The following is a 21,325-nucleotide window of genomic DNA, read 5'->3' as shown; positions in this document are numbered from 1 at the left end:
GATTTGAACCATCGGTGCCTCCTGTTTGTGTCGGACTGCCTGTGATGATCTGAGGGGTTGCCGAACACTGATGGGAGCTTTGACCCACTGCCATTCTCGGTGCTAGGACCAGCCCCCTGCTGTGTGTTTGGGAGGAGGGAAAACAGGACACAAATGATAGGCAACTGGTTAAAGTTACCCAGCAGCTGGGAGCGGCAGGGTACACATGGGCAAGGGGCTGTCTGCTGGCTGTAGAAATCTGTTAACTCCATCAGCTGGCTTTGTGTGACAGTCAGGATAATCACACCCTCAGGCTCTGAGGTTACACAAGGAATATTACCCAATGAGGAGAGGAAACGCAGCTCTGTGCTCCAAGAGAGAGGCTACATTTACCGAGAGTGCGACCCAAGATAGGGTTCAACACGGCAGCCCCCAAACATCAAATACCCACTCCCAGCCAGAACCGATCCCAAAGTACTCGAACTCCTTAATACATTGAAAGGAACTCCTCTGTTTTAAAAGGGAGATTAAACAGTTTAATGTGAAATGCCTGAGAGGGAACAGTTTCTAACGGATGTCTTGACTCTATATGTCATCACTGACTGTGGTACTGGCAGCGCTTAACCTTCATCTAATGTTCGCCCAGTGCCTCCTGGGCTGTTAAAGCTTCTCTACCCTGATCACATCAATTGGAAAAACCGACATGGATTTTACAGCACAAGAGGCCATTTGGCCCATCTGCTCCGTGCTGGTGTTTTTGGTCAATGCCAGCTACCTCCCACCCCCTGTCCATCTCACCCCATCACCCTATTCTTCCAATCCATTCTCCCTCATGTGTTTATCCAAATTCCCCCCTTAAACATCTTGATACTATTCACCTCGCATTATGTCCACTCCCTGTGGGAGCGAGTCCCACATTCTCCCAACTCCCTGTGGGAGCGAGTCCCACATTCTCCCCACTCCCTGTGGGAGCGAGTCCCACATTCTCCTCACTCCCCGTTTGAGCGAGTTCCACATTTTCCCCACTCCCCGTGGGAGCGAGTCCCACATTCTCCCCACTCCCTGTGGGAGTGAGTCCCGCATTCTCCTCACTCCTTGTGGGAGCGAGTCCCACATTCTCCCCACTCCCTGTGGGAGTGAGTCCCACATTCTCCCCAGTCTCTGGATAATGAAGTTTCTCCTGGATTTATTAGTGACAGTCTCACATTGCTGTCTCCCCCACAGGTGGGAAGATCTCTACACCTAGAGTACTGAAACCCTCCTGAATTTTAAAGGCCTCGATCTGGTCACCCCTCAGCTTTCTCCTTCTGCGGGAGGAGAAGACCAGCTTGTTCATCTTTTTCCTGATAGGTTGTAAGCTTTAAATTCAGTTTCAATGCTTGCATATCTTTCTTGTACCTTCCTCAGCACCTCACCATCCTTTTTATAAAAAGATATCGAGATCAGAACTGTTCAGAGTACTGCAAAGGTGATCTAACCAAGGTTTAATTTTCACTTCAATCCCTCTTGGAGAGAACGCCGCTATTTGCTTTGTAATTTTTGGTGACCTTTGCTAAATTGTGTCCTGACTTTGAAAGATACCTGAATCCGTGTCCCCAGATTCCTTTCCTCCTTCATCCCACCTCTTTTCCACCTTCTCCTGATCATTTATCTGTGTATTTTGAGTCTCGCTTAGAGAGACCAGGGCTGAAACTTTCCCGTCTCGCCCACCGCGGGAAGGTTAGAAGGCGAGAGGGAAAATTCAGTGGACCGTTCAGAGGTCCGTGGAGGAACTTGCGGCCTTGCGGCGCCCGCGGCCGGAGAATCCCGCCCGCGTTTGTTGAAGCTCAGCGCTCCTCAGGACAAACACAAGAATGCCAAATTTCAAACAGTCACAATTTCTACTGCAGGAGAAAGGCAACTCTGATTGGTTGAGGTGTTGCCAAGGAGAAAGAAATCAACAGGGAACTATCGGCTTCCTTGGCTCGCAGGTAATTAAATAAAAAAGGGTGCAAGGCTTGGACATGTTCCTTTTGTTTGCAGAGGGCGGGTCCCTATGAAGGTGCGTCGCTTCGAGTAGCCATTTTGAAGTTTCAGCAATACTCCAGCTCTGTTCCAGCAAGCCAGTTTTTATCTAGTGTCCCTGGGGTGGAGAGTGAGGAGGGGGCTGGACATTTGGAACGACTCAGTGATCTGAGTGAGGAGCTGCAGTCACACGTCATGTGATGGGCTACAAATGGGGTCACTCCACCGCTGACAAAAGTACTCCCCATAGGATCATAGATTGATTTGGGTGGCACGGTGGCACAGTGGTTAGCATTACTGCCTCACAGCGCCAGGGACCCGGGGCAGCATGGTGGCACAGTGGTTAGCATTACTGCCTCACAGCGCCAGGGACCCGGGGCAGCACGGTGGCACAGTGGGTTAGCGCTGCTGCCTCACAGCGCCAGGGATCCGGGTTCGATTCCAGCCTCGGGTCACTGTCTGTGTGGAGTTTGCACATTCTCCCTGTGTCTGCGTGGGTTTCCTCCGGGTGCTCCGGTTTCCTCCCACAGTCCAAAGATGTGCGGGCTAGGTTGATTGGCCATTCTAAATTGCCCATTAGTGTCCCGGGATGCATAGGTTAGAGGGATTAGTGGGTAAATATATGGGGATAGGGCCTGGGTGGGATTGTGGTTGGTGCAGACTCGATGGGCCGAATGGCCTCTTTCTGCACTGTAGGATTCTATGATTCTCCCCATGTCTGCGTGGGTTTCCTCCGGGTGCTCCTGTTTCCTCCCACACTCCAAAGATGTGCGGGTTCGGTTGAGATTGGTGATGCTAAATTGACCCTAGTGTCAGGGAACAGGCTAAATATGTGGGCCATGGGAATCAGCCCTGGGTGGGATTGTGATCAGTGCAGACGCGATGGGCCAAATGGCCTCCTTCTGCCCTGCAGGGATTCTATGACCTTCTATGAATCATAGATCCTAGTTTGCATTGGTGGTTCAATGGTAGAATTCTCACCTGCTACGCTGGAGGCCCAGGTTTGATTCCCGGCCAATGCAAAGCCCCTTCTTTAGGGGTGGCACGGCAGCACAGTGGGTTAGCACTGCTGCCTCACAGCGCCAGGGACCCGGGGCAGCACGGTGACACAGTGGGTTAGCACTGCTGCCTCACAGCGCCAGGGACCCGGGGCAGCACGGTGACACAGTGGGTTAGCACTGCTGCCTCACAGCGCCAGGGACCCGGGGCAGCACGGTGGCACAGTGGGTTAGCACTGCTGCCTCACAGCGCCAGGGACCCGGGGCAGCACGGTGGCACAGTGGGTTAGCACTGCTGCCTCACAGCGCCAGGGACCCGGGGCAGCACGGTGGCACAGTGGGTTAGCACTGCTGCCTCACAGCGCCAGGGACCCGGGTTTGATTACCAGCTTGGGTCACTGTCTGTGTGGAGTCTGCACGTTCTCCCCGTGTCTGCATGGGTTTCCTCCGGGTGCTCCGGTTTCCTCCCACAGTCCGAAAGACATACTGGTTAGGGTGGATTGGGCCGTGCTAAATTCTCCCTCAGTGTTACCCGAACAGGCACCGGAGTGTGGCGACTAGCGGATTGTCACAGTAACTTCATTGCAGTGTTAATGTAAGCCTTACTTGAGACTAATAGATAAAATAAACTTCAAGAATCCCTGCAGTGCAGAAGGAGGTCATTCGGCCCATTGAGTCTGCACCAACTCTTACCCAAGCTTACACTGTATTTACTCCATAGCTATTGAAAAGTGTGTATGTGTGTGTGTGTGTGTGTGTGTGTGTGTGTGGGGTGGGGAGGGGTGTGGGGGTTGGTTGAGGCAGACAGGCAGATTCACCCCACTCCTCCCGCCACCCCCCCCCCCCCCTCCCACCCAACCCCCGGAATGGCAGATAGTGTTAATTTGGAACCCTTGGCAGCAGCAGCTAGCGGGAGATGTCCGTACCTCCACGGGTCCCTCGAGCAGAGTGGGATGTTTGAACTCCACGTACTCTCCATCAGCGGCAAACATTCCAGCAGCTTCCATTTTGTTGGTGGTTCCGATCTAGGGAGACACGTTAGTGCGCCTGTTAGCTCAGCGGTTACACAGTGGTGGAGATCTGTACCCTTGGCTGGTGCGGTTATAACACTGCCCGGAGATCACAGGGTTAATCCAGGAACTCAGCCCATGTTCTGGGGGGATCCCGGGTTCGAATCCCGCCCACGGCAGACGGTGGAATTTGAATTCAATAAAAAATATCTGGGATTAAGAATCTACTGATGACCCATTGTCGATTGTCGGAAAAACCCATCTGGTTCCTTTAGGGAAGGAAATCTGCCGTCCTTCCCCCGGTCTGGCCTGCATGTGACTCCAGAGCCACAGCCAATGTGGTTGACTCTCAACCACCCTCTGAAATGGCCGAGTGAGACACTCAGTTGTGCAAGAAGGCAGCTCACCACCAGCTTCCCAAGGGTAACGAGGGATAGGCAATAAATGCTGACCAGCCAGTGACCCACCTGAATGTATGGTTCACTCATATCCCTTACTGGCACAAACCACCCAACCCGACATGGTCTGGCTCCCAGCTCTTAATGCGCTCTGATTCCCCCTTTCCAGAAACTTAGCTGGCAGCGGTGAAGCCTTTCCAAAGGAAGGGGATAAATGCACGCTCGGCCTCTGCCAACATCCTGAGAGTGGCAAAGACGTGTGTGAGTGAGCGGGAGAGAGTGTGTGAGAGTGAGCGGGAGAAAGTGTGCGAGAGTGAGCGGGAGAGAGTGTGTGAGAGTGAGCGGGAGAAAGTGTGTGAGAGTGAGCGGGAGAGAGTGTGTGTGAGAGGGAGAGAGTGTGTGAGAGTGAGCGGGAGAAAGTGTGTGTGTGAGCGGGAGAGTGTGTGTGAGTGGGAGTGTATGAGTGAGAGGGAGAGAGTGTGTGAGTGAGCGGGACTGAGTGTGTGTGTGAGCGGGAGAGAATGTGTGCGAGTGAGCGGGAGAGAGTGTGTGAGTGAGCGGGAGAGTGTGTGTGCGAGTGAGCGGGAGAGAGTGTGTGAGTGAGCGGGAGAGTGTGTGTGAGAGTGAGCGGGAGAGAGTGTGTGTGTGAGCGGGAGAGTGTGTGAGTGTGAGTGTATGAGTGAGAGGGAGAGAGTGTGTGAGTGAGCGGGACTGAGTGTGTGTGTGAGCGGGAGAGTGTGTGTGAGTGAGCGGGAGAGAGTGAGTGAGTGAGCGGGAGAGAGTGTGTGAGTGAGCGGGAGAGAGTGAGTGAGTGAGCGGGAGAGAGTGTGTGAGTGAGAGGGAGAGAGTGAGTGAGTGAGCGGGAGAGAGTGTGTGAGAGTGAGCGGGAGAGAGTGTGTGGGAGAGCGGGAGAGAGTGTGTGGGAGAGCGGGAGAGAGTGTGTGAGTGAGCGGGAGAGAGTGTGTGTGAGTGGGAGAGTGTGTGAGTGAGCGGGAGAGAATGTGTGAGTGAGCAGGAGAGTCTGTGAGTGAGCGGGAGAGAGTGAGTGAGTGAGCGGGAGAGTGTGTGAGTGAGCGGGAGAGTGTGTGAGTGAGCGGGAGAGAGTGTGTGAGTGAGCGGGAGAGAGTGTGTGAGTGAGCGGGAGAGTCTGTGAGTGAGCGGGAGAGAGTGTGTGAGTGAGCGGGAGAGTCTGTGAGTGAGCGGGAGAGAGTGTGTGCGAGTGAGCGGGAGAGAGTGTGTGAGTGAGCGGGAGAGAGTGTGTGTGAGTGAGCGGGAGAGAGTGTGTGAGTGAGCGGGAGAGAGTGTGTGTGAGCGGGAGAGAGTGAGTGAGTGAGCGGGAGAGTGTGTGAGTGAGCGGGAGAGTGTGTGAGTGAGCGGGAGAGAGTGTGTGAGTGAGCGGGAGAGAGTGTGTGAGTGAGCGGGAGAGAGTGTGTGAGTGAGCGGGAGAGTCTGTGAGTGAGCGGGAGAGAGTGTGTGCGAGTGAGCGGGAGAGAGTGTGTGAGTGAGCGGGAGAGAGTGTGTGTGAGTGAGCGGGAGAGAATGTGTGAGTGAGCGGGAGAGAATGTGTGAGTGAGCGGGAGAGTCTGTGAGTGAGCGGGGGAGAGTGTGTGAGAGTGGGAGAGAGTGTGTGTGAGTGAGCGGGAGAGAGTGTGTGTGAGTGAGCGGGAGAGAGTGTGTGAGTGAGTGAGAGGGAGAGAGTGTCTGATTGAGCAGGAGAGAGTGAGAGAGCAAGCGGGAGTGTGTGAGAGAGTGGGAGAGAGTGTGGGAGAGAGTGTGTGAGAGAGCAGGAGAGAGTGTGTGTGAGCGGGAGAGAGTGTGTGAGAGAGCGAGCGGGAGTGAGTGAGTGAGAGGGAGAGAGTGTGTGAGAGAGCGGGAGAGAGTTCATGAGTGCGTGCAAGTGGATAGTGGATGGCGACAGATCAGCGCTTGGCTGTGACTGACATTTGATGGCCGAATCTGTGCAGGAAGATCAGCCAGACACTCCGAGCGTGCCCATATGAAATTGGTGGGGTGTCAGCACCTAAACGAGGGGTGGGCACGGAGGCAGGTGACATTACCTTTTGCATTTTGAGAGTTTTGATGTTGTCAAAACACTTCTTCATGTGGGGCTGCACTGCCGGGGGGTTGCGGGACTGCCCCAAGATCTCCAGCAGGTCGTCATTAGACAGGAAGTAGAAGCGTGGGAAGATTTGGCGTTTGGTCTCCAGGTACATGTCCAGGGATTTCTCAATCTCCTCCAGCTTGTTATTCATGCCGTTCAATGTGTCCAGGAGACCTGAGGGAGCAACAACAACACCTCATGTTCCAGCACTGCTTCTCAAAGAGACAGCTCTCCAGGAAAAGGGGCTGGAGTCCAAACAGGAAGCAGAAAGGAAACACGGAGACAGTTACAGTGGGAGGTGAGGAGGGAAGTGGGAGGTAGTGGGTCACTGTCTGTGTGGAGTCTGCACGTTCTCCCCGTGTCTGCGTGGGTTTCCTCCGGGTGCTCCGGTTTCCTCACACAGTCCAAAGATGGTTAGGGGGACTAGAGGGATAAATACAGGGGGCTACGAGGGCCAGGGTAAGAGTAAAGTTTATTTATTGGTCACAAGTAGGCTTACATTAACACTGCAATGAAGTTACTGTGAAAATCCCTTGGGAACTACACTCCGGCACCAATGCACCCTAACCAGCACATCTTTCGGACTGTAGGAGGAAACCGGAGCACCCGGAGGAAACCCACGCAGATACAGGGAGAATGTGCAGACTCCACACAGACAGTGACCCAAGCCGGGAATCGAACCCGGGTCCCTGGCGCTGTGAGGCAGCAGCGCTAACCCACTATGCCAGCATGCTGCCTCTACCAATGCTCTGTCAGAGAGTCAGTGCAGACTCGATGGGCCGAATGACCTCCTTCGGCACTAAAGGGATTCTATGATTCTAGGAAGGAAGGGATCCAGTGACTTTGAAAGTGCGGGTGAGGGAGGAGGCAGGGCTGATGTAGGGAGTTGCAGGGAGCAGGTGGTTGAAGGGGCTGCCAGGATCAGTTCATAGGACAAGAGCAAGGACAAAGTGGGCCAGGAGACACGATTAAATTCTGGTGCCGTCCAAATGGCTAAACAAGGGGCGACAAGTTGTGCATTCACCGTGACTTACAGTGTCATTGTAATGACATCCTGATCAGAATCGTGACTGCATGAGATCACCCACCGCAGCAATGCGGATTCTGTTTGACTTCTGCTCTCTAACTCTGCTTGTCCTGGGTACTGGGGACAATGTGGGACTCGCTCCCACAGTCGCTCCGTTTGGCTCAGGTCCACTCCCAGGGCTGACGGCCTCGTTGCAGTTCTTCTTCCTTGTTCTCTACCACCCTCTCCACCAGCTCCGTCAAATCATAGAATCCTACAGTGCAGAAAGAGGCCATTCGGCCCATCGAGTCTGCACCAACCACAATCCCACCCAGGCCCTATCCAAATATCCCTACATATTTACCCACTAATTCTCTAACCTACACATCTCAGGACACTAAGGGGCAATTTTAGCATGGCCAATCAACCTAACCCGCACATCTTTGGACTGTGGGAGGAAACCGGGGCACCCGGAGGAAACCCACGCAGACACGAGGAGAATGTGCAAACTCCACACAGACAGCGACCCGAGCCGGGAATCGAACCCAGGTCCCTGTAGCTGTGAAGCAGCAGTGCTAACCACTGTGCTACCGTGCCGCCCATAATCCTTCAATTATCTTAAATCACTCCATTAGATCGATCCCAAATCTTCCAAACACGTTGGAATACAACCCTGGTCTATGCAACCTGGCCTCGTACATTTGTCCCTGTAGCTTCTGACGCTGTGAATCTGAGCGGCACTCCCTCCAAGGCCAATAGCAGGTAAATGCTGGGAGGAAGTCTTCACTCGGGGGAGAGTGTAGAACCAGAGGAAATAGCTGCAGAATAAGATGCTCATTTATATAGAAACATAGAATCTAGAAGCAGGAGGAGGCCATTCGGCCCTTCCAGCCTGCTCCGCCATGCATTACGATCATGGCTGATCATCCAACTCAATATCCTCACCCCACGTTCTGAGGGAAAAGGGGATAATCACAGAATCCATACAGTTCAGAAGGAGGCCAGAGCAGGAGTTTCCCCCCCATATCCCTGATCCCTTTAGCCCCAAGAGCCATATCTAATTTCTTCTTGAAATCACACAACGTTTTGGCCTCAGCTACTTTCTGTGGGAGTGAATTCCACACATTCACCACCCTCTGGGTGAAGAAATTTCTCCTCACCTCAGTCCTAAAAGGTTTACCCCTTATCCTCAAACTGTGACCCCCTCGTTCTGGACTCCCCCCACCATCGGGAACATTCTTTCTGAATCTACCCTGTCTAATCCTGTTAGAATTTTATAAGTTTCTATGAGATTCGCCCTCTCACTCTTCCAAACTCCAGTGAATATAATTCTAACCGACTTAGTCTCTCCTCATATGACAGACCCGCCATCCCAGGAATCAGCCTGGTAAACCTTCGCTGCGCTCCCCCTATAGCAAGGACATCCTTCCTCAGATAAGGAGACCAGAACTGCACTCAATACTCCAGGTGTGGCCTCACCAACGCCCTATACAATTGCAGCAAAACATCCCTTTCCCTATACTCAAATCCTCTCGTTATGAAGGTCCAACACACCATTTGACTTCTTTACTGCCTGCTGTACCTGCACGCTTACTTTCAGCGACTGATGCACGAGGACTCCCAAGATTTGAGGAAGAATTCCTTCTCTCAGAGAGTGGTGAATCTTTGGAATTGTTTTCACTCAGGAAGCTGTGAATCATTTCCAAGGCTGAGATTGATTGGTTTTTAATGTGTTGGGGAATTGGGGTTATGGAGACAAGGCGGGAAACCGGAGTTAGATCAGCCATGACCGTATTAAATAGTGGAGGAGGCTGGAAGGACTGAATAGAACATAGAACATAGAACATAGAACATTACAGCGCAGAACAGGCCCTTCGGCCCACGATGTTGCACCGACCAGTTAAAAAAAAAACTGTGACCCTCCAACCTAAACCAATTTCTTTTCGTCCATGAACCTATCTACGGATCTCTTAAACGCCCCCAAACTAGGCGCATTTACTACTGATGCTGGCAGGGCATTCCAATCCCTCACCACCCTCTGGGTAAAGAACCTACCCCTGACATCGGTTCTATAACTACCCCCCCTCAATTTAAAGCCATGCCCCCTCGTGCTGGATCTCTCCATCAGAGGAAAAAGGCTATCACTATCCACCCTATCTAAACCTCTAATCATCTTATATGTTTCAATAAGATCCCCTCTTAGCCGCCGCCTTTCCAGCGAAAACAATCCCAAATCCCTCAGCCTCTCCTCATAGGATCTCCCCTCCATACCAGGCAACATCCTGGTAAACCTCCTCTGCACCCTCTCCAAAGCCTCCACATCCTTCCTGTAATGTGGGGACCAGAACTGCACACAGTACTCCAAGTGCGGCCGCACCAGAGTTGTGTACAGTTGCAACATAACGCTACGACTCCTAAATTCAATCCCCCTACCAATAAACGCCAAGACACCATATGCCTTCTTAACAACCTTATCTACTTGATTCCCAACTTTCAGGGATCTATGCACACATACACCTAGATCCCTCTGCTCCTCCACACTATTCAAAGTCCTCCCGTTAGCCCTATACTCAACACATCTGTTATTCCTACCAAAGTGAATTACCTCACACTTCTCCGCATTAAACTCCATCCGCCACCTCTCGGCCCAACTTTGCAACCTGTCTAAGTCTTCCTGCAAACTACGACACCCTTCCTCACTGTCTACCACACCACCGACTTTGGTGTCATCAGCAAATTTGCTAATCCACCCAACTATACCCTCATCCAGATCATTAATAAATATTACAAACAGCAGTGGCCCCAAAACAGATCCCTGAGGTACACCACTTGTAACCGCACTCCATGATGAATATTTACTATCAACCACCACCCTCTGTTTCCTATCCGCTAGCCAATTCCTGATCCAATTTCCTAGATCACCCCCAATCCCATACATCTGCATTTTCTGCAGAAGCCTACCATGGTGAACCTTATCAAACGCCTTACTAAAATCCATATATACCACGTCCACTGCCTTGCCCCCATCCACCTCCTTGGTCACTTTCTCAAAAAACTCAATAAGGTTAGTAAGGCACGACCTACCTGCCACAAAACCATGCTGACTGTCACCTATCAATTCATTACTCTCCAAATAACTATAAATCCTATCCCTTATAATTTTTTCCAACATCTTGCCGACAACAGAAGTGAGACTCACCGGTCTATAATTCCCGGGGAAGTCTCTGTTCCCCTTCTTAAACAATGGGACAACATTCGCTAACCTCCAATCTTCTGGTACTATACCAGAGGCCAACGACGACCTGAAGATCAGAGCCAGAGGCTCTGCAATCACTTCTCTTGCCTCCCAGAGAATCCTTGGATAAATCCCATCCGGACCAGGGGATTTATCTATGCCCTCCTCCTGTTCCTATTATGATCTTTCCACATCCCTGCTGAGATGCGGGGCCCGGAATTGAAGGTACCTGGGTGATGGGTTCCCCGGAGAGCATTGGGTTCCTGGACCAGACGATGCATGATGATCTTCCACTGCGAGTCGATGTTATCAAACTCCGCTGACTCTCGGGGCAGCTGCTTTCTGATGTCCTCACCGAGGAATATGTTCTGCAGCAACAAAAAGAACCCGGGAGTTTGTTCAACAGCAGAACTGGCTCCGGGCTCCCACTCACTCTTCCCTGAGTGCCCGGGATCGTCACTGAGGTTCCCACTCCCATCACCCACTGGCTAGGGTCAGTGATGATGTGGAGATGCCGGCGTTGGACTGGGGTAAACACAGTAAGAGTTTTAACAACCCCAGGTTAAAGTCCAACAGGTTTGTTTGGTAGCAAATGCCATTAATTTTCGGAGCGCTGCTCCTTCGTCAGATGGCGTGGATATCCACTCCACTGAGATTTCCACTCCATCTGACGAAGGGGCAGCGCTCCGAAAGTTAATGGCATTTGCTACCAAATAAACCTGTTGGACTTTAACCTGATGTTGTTAAAACTCTTACTCGGGTCAGTGAACCAGGGTAGAGTGGAAGTTTGAGCCAGGACCCCTGCAGTCTCATATCAAGGAGAATATTCACCTGGCAGGGTAAACTATTCTCTCCATCCTGTTATCAAACTGCTATGCACAGTAAAAATAAACTTGCAGGCATCTTATCAGTTTGCATCTGAGGGAATTCCCACTTGCCTGTTGGATTGGAGGATATTGATGGATGGTATTTCTCTCGGCAGTAAGCTCACAGCTGTACAGTGTTTGCTGCCAAAAGTCAGACATAGACACACACGCAAACACGTGCACACACATACACAGAATGCACAGACACACAGAATGCGCGCGCACACACAGACACGCGCACACACACACACACAGACGCACGTGCACACACACACAGAATGCGCACACACACACAGATGCGCGCGCACACACAGACGTGCGCACACACACAGACGCGCGCGCACACACAGACGCGCGCGCACACACAGACGCGCGCGCACACACACAGACGCGCGCGCACACACAGACGCGCGCATGCGCACACACAGACGCGCGCACACACACACGCGCACACACACAGACGAGCGCGCACACACACACACACGCGCACACACACACGAGCGCGCACACACAGACGCGCGCGCATACACACATGCGCACACACACAGACGAGCGCGCGGACACACAGACGTGCGCGCGCACACACACAGACGCGCGTGCACACACACATGCGCACACAGACGAGCGCGCGCACACACACAGACGAGCGCGCACACACAGACGCGCACGCACACACACACACAGACGCGCGTGCACACACATATGCGCACACAGACGAGTGCGCACACACACACACACAGACGCGCGCGCACACACACAGACGCATGAACACAAACAGACACGTGTGCGCACACAGACGCATGCGCGCACACAGACGCATGCGCGCACACAGATGCGCACGCACACAGACAGACGCACGCGCACACACAGATGTGCGGGCACACACAGACGTACACAGACACGCACACACACACTCACTGACACGCGCACGCACGCACACATGCGCGCACGCACACACACGCGCGCACGCACACACGCCAACCTCATTGGTCATGGCCAGGGGGCTGTTTGTGGGGGCTTGCTGTGCTCAGAACCGGCTGCCATGTTCCCTATGGGCCCGGAAGCACTTTGGGAACATCCTTAAGCAGTGGGTTAACTCTGCGCGGTTGGTCACTCAGTGTAATATACCTGTGAAGGAGTCAGTTACCTCCAGATACAGCCACTGCCTCTGTACGGTAAGGATAATTTCTATCACCTCCAGGATTAGAGAGAGGCACCGCTCCCAATAATCCACCAGCTTGTCAAAGGCCCTCAGATACGGGGAGGACTTCATGGTCGACAGTGTGAGTTGGTTTTCTTCCAGCGCCTGGAAAATTTCATCCGTCCCCCTGGACACAGAGATTAAAGACAAACATCAGTTCATGGCACCCGCGGGATCATGAATCGGGCACTTCACACGATTAGTCAGAGGGGTAGGGGGACAGCGTCTGCACCAGGAGCAAACAACTGGGGTATTAGACACACTGCAGCTGGGGTATTAGACACACTGCAGCTGGGGTATTAGACACACTGCAGCTGGGGTATTACACACACTGCAGCTGGGGTATTAGACACACTGCAGCTGGGGTATTAGACACACTGCAGCTGGGGTATTAGACACATCCTGTCTGTGGACAGCCATTAGCAGCTTTTTCCCCTGGTTTCTGTGGCAATCACTCATCTTTCATTCCCTCCCTCCTGCAGTATAAATATCTCCCGCTTTCTCTGCCTTTTACCTCACTTTAGCTTTGACACAGGGTCACCTGGACTCGAAACATCAGTTCTTTTCTCTCCTTGCAGAGGCTGCCAGACCTGCTGAGATTTTCCCTTGTTTTCAGATTCCAGCTTCTGCTGTAATTTGCTTTCACCCCCCGTCTGTGCGCTGGCTGTCCACGTGCTGGCCTGGTGCGGCGAGCGTGTGGGAACGAATGGCGCGGATTAGATCAGAGTGGGCGCCACGCACTCTGAGGAGCGCATCGCCCACCACAAGTTACAGATTCGAGCCCAGCCAGCCTGGGCAAAACTCAAAACACAAAGCAACAGTGCCACATCTGTTACTGGTTACTGGGCTTTGTTTAATATTTCATCCTTTCGGGCTCACGCCTCGCCGGCCGTGTTTGTTGGCTGCTGCTGCGCTGTTTTTAAACAGATTAACAAGCTTCACACAAGAGCTGGGATTCCCACGCAGGCCCGAGAGGCTTCGCAGTGCTGTCAGTGTGTTTTACCGGCCAGCCTGCCTCCATCTTTGCAATGTGCTCAGGCAAAGACTGAAGGGCCGAGGCTTTATTTCCTTTTCCCTCTCTGCCGCTTTCGCCACCCCGTTGCCCCCTCCATCCCTCCAATACCCACCCTCCCCCCCAAGCCCATCTCCTACCTTCCCCCACCAGCTGTCCCCCTCCCCACTCCCAGGGGGCCGCAGCTACAATACAGAAACAGGCCATTGGGCCCAACTGCTCCCTGCTGGTGTTTCTGCTCCTCACGAGCCTCCTCCCACTCCTGCTACATTAGAACCATGGGGCGGCACGGTGGCACAGCGGGTTAGCGCTGCTGCCCCACAGCGCCAGGGACCCGGGTTCAATCCCAGCGACACGGTGGCACAGCGGGTTAGCGCTGCTGCCTCACAGCGCCAGGGACCCGGGTTCAATCCCAGCGGCACGGTGGAACAGTGGGTTAGCGCTGCTGCCTCACAGCGCCAGGGACCCGGGTTCAATCCCAGCGACACGGTGGCACAGCGGGTTAGCGCTGCTGCCTCACAGCGCCAGGGACCCGGGTTCAATCCCAGCGACACGGTGGCACAGCGGGTTAGCGCTGCTGCCTCACAGCGCCAGGGACGCGGGTTCAATCCCAGCGGCACGGTGGCACAGTGGGTTAGCGCTGCTGCCTCACAGCGCCAGGGACCCGGGTTCAATCCCAGCGGCAGGGTGGCACAGCGGGTTAGCACTGCTGCCTCACAGTGCCAGGGACCCGGGTTCAATCCCGGCGGCACGGTGGCACAGTGGGTTAGCGCTGCTGCCTCACAGCGCCAGGGACCCGGGTTCAATCCCAGCGGCACGGTGGCACAGTGGGTTAGTGCTGCTGCCTCACAGCGCCAGGGACCCGGGTTCAATCCCAGCGGCACGGTGGCACAGTGGGTTAGCGCTGCTGCCTCACAGCGCCAGGGACCCTGGTTCAATCCCAGCGGCACGGTGGCACAGCGGGTTAGTGCTGCTGCCTCACAGCGCCAGGGACCCGGGTTCAATCCCAGCGGCACGGTGGCACAGTGGGTTAGTGCTGCTGCCTCACAGTGCCAGGGACCCGGGTTCGATTCCCGGCTCGGGTCACTGTCTGTGTGGAGTTTACACGTTCTCCCCGTGTCTGCGCAGGTTTCCTCCGGGTGCTCCGGTTTCCTCCCACACTCCAAAGATGTGCAGGTTAGGTGGATTGGCCGTGCTAAATTGTCCATTAGTGTCCAAAGATGTGTAGGTTAGGGTGGATTGGCCGTGCTAAATTGCCCCTTAGTGTCCAAAGATGTGTAGGTTAGGTGGATTGGCCGTGCTAAATTGCCCCTTAGTGTCCAAAGATGTGCAGGTTAGGTGGATTGGCCATGCTAAATTGCCTCTTAGTGTCCAAAGATGTGTAGGTTAGGTGGATTAGCCGTGCTAAATTGCCCCTTAGTGTCCAAAGATGTGTAGGTTAGGTGGATTGGCCGTGCTAAATTGCCCCTTAGTGTCCAAAGATGTGCGGGTTAGGTGGATTGGCCAAGCTAAATTGTCCATTAGTGTCCAAAGTTGTGTAGGTTAGGTGGATTGGCCATGCTAAATTGTCCCTTAGTGTCCAAAGTTGTGTAGGTTAGGTGGATTGGCCGTGTTAAATTGCCCCTTAGTGTCCAAAGTTGTGTAGGTTAGGTGGATTGGCCGTGCTAAATTGCTCCTTGGTGTCCAAAGATGTGCAGGTTAGATGGATTGGCCGTGCTAAATTGCTCCTTGGTGTCCAAAGATGTGCAGGTTAGGGGGATTGAATGCACAGGGTTACGGGGATAGGACATGGCCCTGGGTAAGGTACTCTGTCGGAGAGTCGGTGGTGACTCGATGGGTCGAATGGCCTCCTTCTGCATTGTCGGCATTCTATGGTTCATCGCTACCCTATCAGCATCATCTTCAATTCCTTTCCCCCTCACGTGTTTGCCGAGTTTCCTGCTGAAATGAATCTAACAGCCACTCCCCCCCTGGGGCAGCGTGCTGCACATTCTCACCAGTCTCTCCGGAATGGATTTCGCCTGCATTACGGCAGGTGCCTCCTGCGGTCGGATCACACGATACAGACCGCAGGGATCGAGCTTCATTTCAGCAGATGTGGCAGGGACACCTTGCATTAACCTCACTCTGAATCCAGCAGAGCGCTGAAATTCCTGACTCTGACCTCTGCTCTCCTCAGGGGAAGTTTCCCCATTCCAAGAGCAGGCTGCAAAAACATATCAGGGAAGCCTCGGTGCAGCCTGGCCAAGGATGAAGGGAGGGAAGAGCAGATTCGCAATCTCCAGGCGTTCTCTGCTGCTGCTGTTCTGCCGTGGGTTGAGCTGCGTTGAGCGTTGCCCGACCCGGAAACCCATTTTAAAATTCTCACCCTCGTTTTCAAGCCTCCCTACCTCGCCCCCTCTCCCCCAGTCTCCGCCTCCAGTCCTACAACCCTCCTGGATCTCAATGCTCCTCCAATCCTGGACAATTCCAGCATTGACAAGCGTACCTTCAGCCAACCAGGTCCCCGGCTCCGGAATTCCCTCCCGAAACCTCTCCGTCTCTCTACCTCTTTTTCTGCTTGCTTTCGGCCCTGATATCTCCGCAAGTGGCCCAGCTCCTGTCAGAAGCCTCGGGATGTTTTACAACGTTAGGGGTGCCGAATAAATGTAACTTGTTGTTGTTGTGGTGGTGGTTAAGGTCTCACCTCAGCTTAAAATGGCCTTTGTCCTTGTACGGCATAAGATCAAGAGTTGTAACTTCCCACGTCTTTTTTATTCCTTCCAAAGCCTGTTGGGAGATGACAGCATTGAAGATCGGTTTAACGCCCGGTCAAAACTGACCAATAAAACCGCAGCCCAATTGTCAGGTGTCCGTTCAGCTTTAGCTGCTCAGTGGGGCCGTTCCCACTGTGTGGTCAGCCACGCTGTCGACTGCTGGACCAGGGCATTGCCAGTTCCTGCAGTTACCCCCTGCCTGTCCTGAAGGCACCAGCATGCTGCTCCTGTGAATCCCCAGTTGTTCACTCTGGCACCACTGCACGAGCAGCTTTCTGGAGTCCCCGGTGAAGCGGCTTTGATGGAGAGGCCACGGCCGAGGGCAAATTGGAAATTCAGCCGCTTGCCACGGGCAGAATGGACTCCCAAAGAGGTTAGCCACGAAGCGGCAACTTTTTAGCACATGGAGGGCCTTGCACCCATCACTGAATGGAGATAAGGGGCAGGTAGCCTGGTCCGCTATCCTTGTTTCCTGTTCAAACCCGGAGTATACAGGCCACGTATACAGCCTTCGACCAAGCCCGTCATTGACGGAGACCAACTGGGAGGTTGAACTCAGGCACCTGCTGGCTCAGCGGACAATGGAGGGTTCAGTGGGTGGCACAGTGGTTAGCACTGCTGCCTCACAGCGTCAGAGACCCAGGTTCGATTCCCGGCCTCGGGTCACTGTCTGTGTGGAGTTTGCACGTGCTCCCCGTGTCTGCGTGGGTTTCCTCCGGGTGCTCCGGTTTCCTCCCACAGTCCGAAAGATGTGCAGGTTAGGTGGATTGGCCGTGCTAAATTGCCTCTTAGTGTCCAAAGATATGTAGGATAGGGGGATTGGCCGTGCTAAATTGCCCCTTAGTGTCCAAGGATGTGCGGGTTAGGTGGATTGGCCGTGCTAAATTGCCCCTTAGTGTCCAAAGATGTGTGGGGGAATCAGCAGGGCATACATGTGGGTTTATGTGGACAGGGCTTGGGTAAGATGCTCTGTCGGAGAGGCGGTGCAGACTAGATGGGCTGAATGGCCTCTGTCAGCACTGTACCAGAAGTGAACCAACAGATCATTAGCAGTCGGGAGCTCAGCTGCCTGGAGTGGAGTTTGGAGGGTGGGGAAGTTACTCGTGGTATGCTGCCCCACGCAGAGTAAAGCTGAGGCAGCTCCCACCTGTTTGGCCCATGGTGCTGCTGTCCCTACCATTTCGATGGAGAGCTCCTTCGTTGCCGCGGATGAGATGCTGCTGATTGCGTCTGAGTGTTGCTCCAAGCCAAGCTCAATGATCTTCTCCAGGGTGAAATCTTCACTGGTGTGGTCAAACAGCTTCTGCACCTCATCTTTGATGCTGTTCCAGTGTCTGAAAGTTAGTGACAGGGAGGATATCAATAACAGAGCAAAGAAAATTACAGCACAGGAACAGGCCCTTCGGCCCTCCAAACCGGCACCGACCATGCTGCCCGTCTGAACTCAAACCTCCTACCCTTCCGGGGACCGTATCTCTCTATTCCCATCCTATTCAGTACCTGGGACTTCGATGTTGTGGCTATTTCAGAGACATGGATAGAGCAGGGGCAGGAATGGATGCTGCAGGTCCCGGGGTTCAAATGTTTTAGTCGAAGTAGGGAAGGAGGTAGAAGAGGGGGAGGGGTAGCATTATTGGTCAGAGATTGTATCACAGTGTCAGAGAGGAGGTTTGATGAGGACTTATCTGTTGAGGTAGTATGGGCGGAGATTAGAAATAGGAGAGGAGAGGTCACCCTGTTGGGAGTCTTTTATAGACCTCCTAAAAGTTCTAGAGAGGTTGAGGAAAGGATTGCGGAGTCAATCCTGCTTAGGAGTGAAAGTAATAGGGCAATTGTTATGGGGGATTTTAACTTGACTAATATTGACTGGAATTGTTATAGCTCTAGCTCGTTAGAGGGGTCAGTTTTTGTTCAAAGCGTGCAGGAAGGTTTTTTGACTCAGTATGTAGACAGGCCAACTAGAGGTGAGGCTATATTGGATCTGGTGCTGGGAAATGAGCCAGACCAGGTGCTAGACTTGGAAGTTGGTGTGCATTTTGGTGATAGTGACCACAATTCGGTTACGTTCACCTTAGTGATGGAAAGGGATAGGCATGAACCTCGGGCCAGTGGTTTTAGCTGGGGGAAGGGTAATTATGAGGCTATTAGGAGAGAATTAGGAAACATAGGTTGGACTAGGAGATTACAGGGACTGGGAACGTCCGACATGTGGAGTTTTTTCAAGGAGCAGCTACTGCGAGTCTGTGATAGGTATGTCCCTGTCAGGCAAGGAGGAATTGGTAGGGCTAGGGAACCGTGGTGCACCAAAAAAGTTTCTTTGTTGGTTAAAAAGAAAAAGGAGGCTTATGTTCGGATGAGACGTGAGCACTCGGGTAGTGCACTAGAAAGCTTTAGATTGGCTAAGAGGGAGTTGAAGAGCGAGCTTAGAAGGGCTAAAAGGGGACATGAGAAGACTTTGGCGGATAGGGTTAAAGAGAATCCTAAGGCGTTCTATAGGTATGTCAAGAACAGAAGGTTGGTTAGGGCAAGTTTAGGGCCAGTTATAGATGGCAGAGGGAAGTTATGTGTGGAACCGGAGGAGATTGGTGAAGCATTGAACCAATATTTCTCTTCGGTGTTCACGCAAGGGGACATGAATATAGCTGAGGAGGACACTGGGTTGCAAGGGAGTAGAATAGACAGTATTACAGTTGATAAGGAGGATGTGCAGGATATTCTGGAGGGTCTGAAAATAGATAAATCCCCTGGTCCGGATGGGATTTATCCAAGGATTCTCTGGGAGGCAAGAGAAGTGATTGCAGAGCCTCTGGCTCTGATCTTCAGGTCGTCGTTGGCCTCTGGTATAGTACCAGAAGATTGGAGGTTAGCGAATGTTGTCCCATTGTTTAAGAAGGGGAACAGAGACTTCCCCGGGAATTATAGACCGGTGAGTCTCACTTCTGTTGTCGGCAAGATGTTGGAAAAAATTATAAGGGATAGGATTTATAGTTATTTGGAGAGTAATGAATTGATAGGTGATAGTCAGCATGGTTTTGTGGCAGGTAGGTCGTGCCTTACTAACCTTATTGAGTTTTTTGAGAAAGTGACCAAGGAGGTGGATGGGGGCAAGGCAGTGGACGTGGTATATATGGATTTTAGTAAGGCGTTTGATAAGGTTCACCATGGTAGGCTTCTGCAGAAAATGCAGATGTATGGGATTGGGGGTGATCTAGGAAATTGGATCAGGAATTGGCTAGCGGATAGGAAACAGAGGGTGGTGGTTGATAGTAAATATTCATCATGGAGTGCGGTTACAAGTGGTGTACCTCAGGGATCTGTTTTGGGGCCACTGCTGTTTGTAATATTTATTAATGATCTGGATGAGGGTATAGTTGGGTGGATTAGCAAATTTGCTGATGACACCAAAGTCGGTGGTGTGGTAGACAGTGAGGAAGGGTGTCGTAGTTTGCAGGAAGACTTAGACAGGTTGCAAAGTTGGGCCGAGAGGTGGCGGATGGAGTTTAATGCGGAGAAGTGTGAGGTAATTCACTTTGGTAGGAATAACAGATGTGTTGAGTATAGGGCTAACGGGAGGACTTTGAATAGTGTGGAGGAGCAGAGGGATCTAGGTGTATGTGTGCATAGATCCCTGAAAGTTGGGAATCAAGTAGATAAGGTTGTTAAGAAGGCATATGGTGTCTTGGCGTTTATTGGTAGGGGGATTGAATTTAGGAGTCGTAGCGTTATGTTGCAACTGTACACAACTCTGGTGCGGCCGCACTTGGAGTACTGTGTGCAGTTCTGGTCCCCACATTACAGGAAGGATGTGGAGGCTTTGGAGAGGGTGCAGAGGAGGTTTACCAGGATGTTGCCTGGTATGGAGGGGAGATCCTATGAGGAGAGGCTGAGGGATTTGGGATTGTTTTCGCTGGAAAGGCGGCGGCTAAGAGGGGATCTTATTGAAACATATAAGATGATTAGAGGTTTAGATAGGGTGGATAGTGATAGCCTTTTTCCTCTGATGGAGAAATCCAGCACGAGGGGGCATGGCTTTAAATTGAGGGGGGGTAGTTATAGAACCGATGTCAGGGGTAGGTTCTTTACCCAGAGGGTGGTGAAGGATTGGAATGCCCTGCCAGCATCAGTAGTAAATGCGCCTAGTTTGGGGGCGTTTAAGAGATCCGTAGATAGGTTCATGGACGAAAAGAAATTGGTTTAGGTTGGAGGGTCACAGTTTTTTTTTTAACTGGTCGGTGCAACATCGTGGGCCGAAGGGCCTGTTCTGCGCTGTAATGTTCTATGTTCTATGTTCTATTCATGTATTTGTCCAGACGCCCCTTAAAAGTCACGACCGTATCCGCTTCCACTACCTCCCCCGGCAACGAGTTCCAGGCACCCACTACTCTCTGTGTAAAAACTCTGCCTCGTACATCTCCTTTAAACCTTGCCCCTCGCACCTTAAACCTGTGCCCCTGGTAATTCACTCTTCCACCCTGGGGAAAAGCTTCTGACTATCCACTCTGTCCATGCCCCTCATAAACTTGCAGACTTCTATCAGGTTTCAGTACAACTTCGGAAAGGCAGGGGGGAGCAACTAAGCTCCAAGGGAAGGCTCAATTCGCGACCCAAACTACAATTAGTTGCTTCAGTCTGGAAAACAAAGTGTCTCTTGCAGCCAGACTAGGACCCAGTGGATGTTACTCTGTCCTCTGAATCAGAAAGCTTTGAGTGAACTGAGGGAACTATTGGGGGTCAGTGCTGAGGGAGTGCCACACTGTCA

General features: G+C 52.6%; 1 protein-coding gene across 1 annotated transcript in view; it reads right to left on the bottom strand.

The window, feature by feature from the left end:
* Positions 1-21,325, bottom strand: part of LOC144488568 (dynein axonemal heavy chain 2-like) — a gene marked incomplete at both ends in the record, with an annotated part of 74,204 nt that overhangs the window by 15,755 nt on the left and 37,124 nt on the right. Inside the window, 6 exons of the mRNA XM_078206629.1 lie at positions 3,908-4,006; positions 6,447-6,664; positions 10,961-11,099; positions 12,745-12,925; positions 16,497-16,579; positions 17,744-17,900. Coding sequence (XP_078062755.1) covers positions 3,908-4,006; positions 6,447-6,664; positions 10,961-11,099; positions 12,745-12,925; positions 16,497-16,579; positions 17,744-17,900 — 877 coding nt within the window. The remainder of the gene's footprint in view (positions 1-3,907; positions 4,007-6,446; positions 6,665-10,960; positions 11,100-12,744; positions 12,926-16,496; positions 16,580-17,743; positions 17,901-21,325) is intronic.

This window comes from Mustelus asterias, unplaced genomic scaffold, assembly GCF_964213995.1.
Source record: "Mustelus asterias unplaced genomic scaffold, sMusAst1.hap1.1 HAP1_SCAFFOLD_1668, whole genome shotgun sequence".
In the NCBI taxonomy this organism is placed as follows: domain Eukaryota; kingdom Metazoa; phylum Chordata; class Chondrichthyes; order Carcharhiniformes; family Triakidae; genus Mustelus; species Mustelus asterias.
Note: the sequence above shows the minus strand (reverse complement) of the source record. Positions and strands in the feature narration are given on the sequence as shown.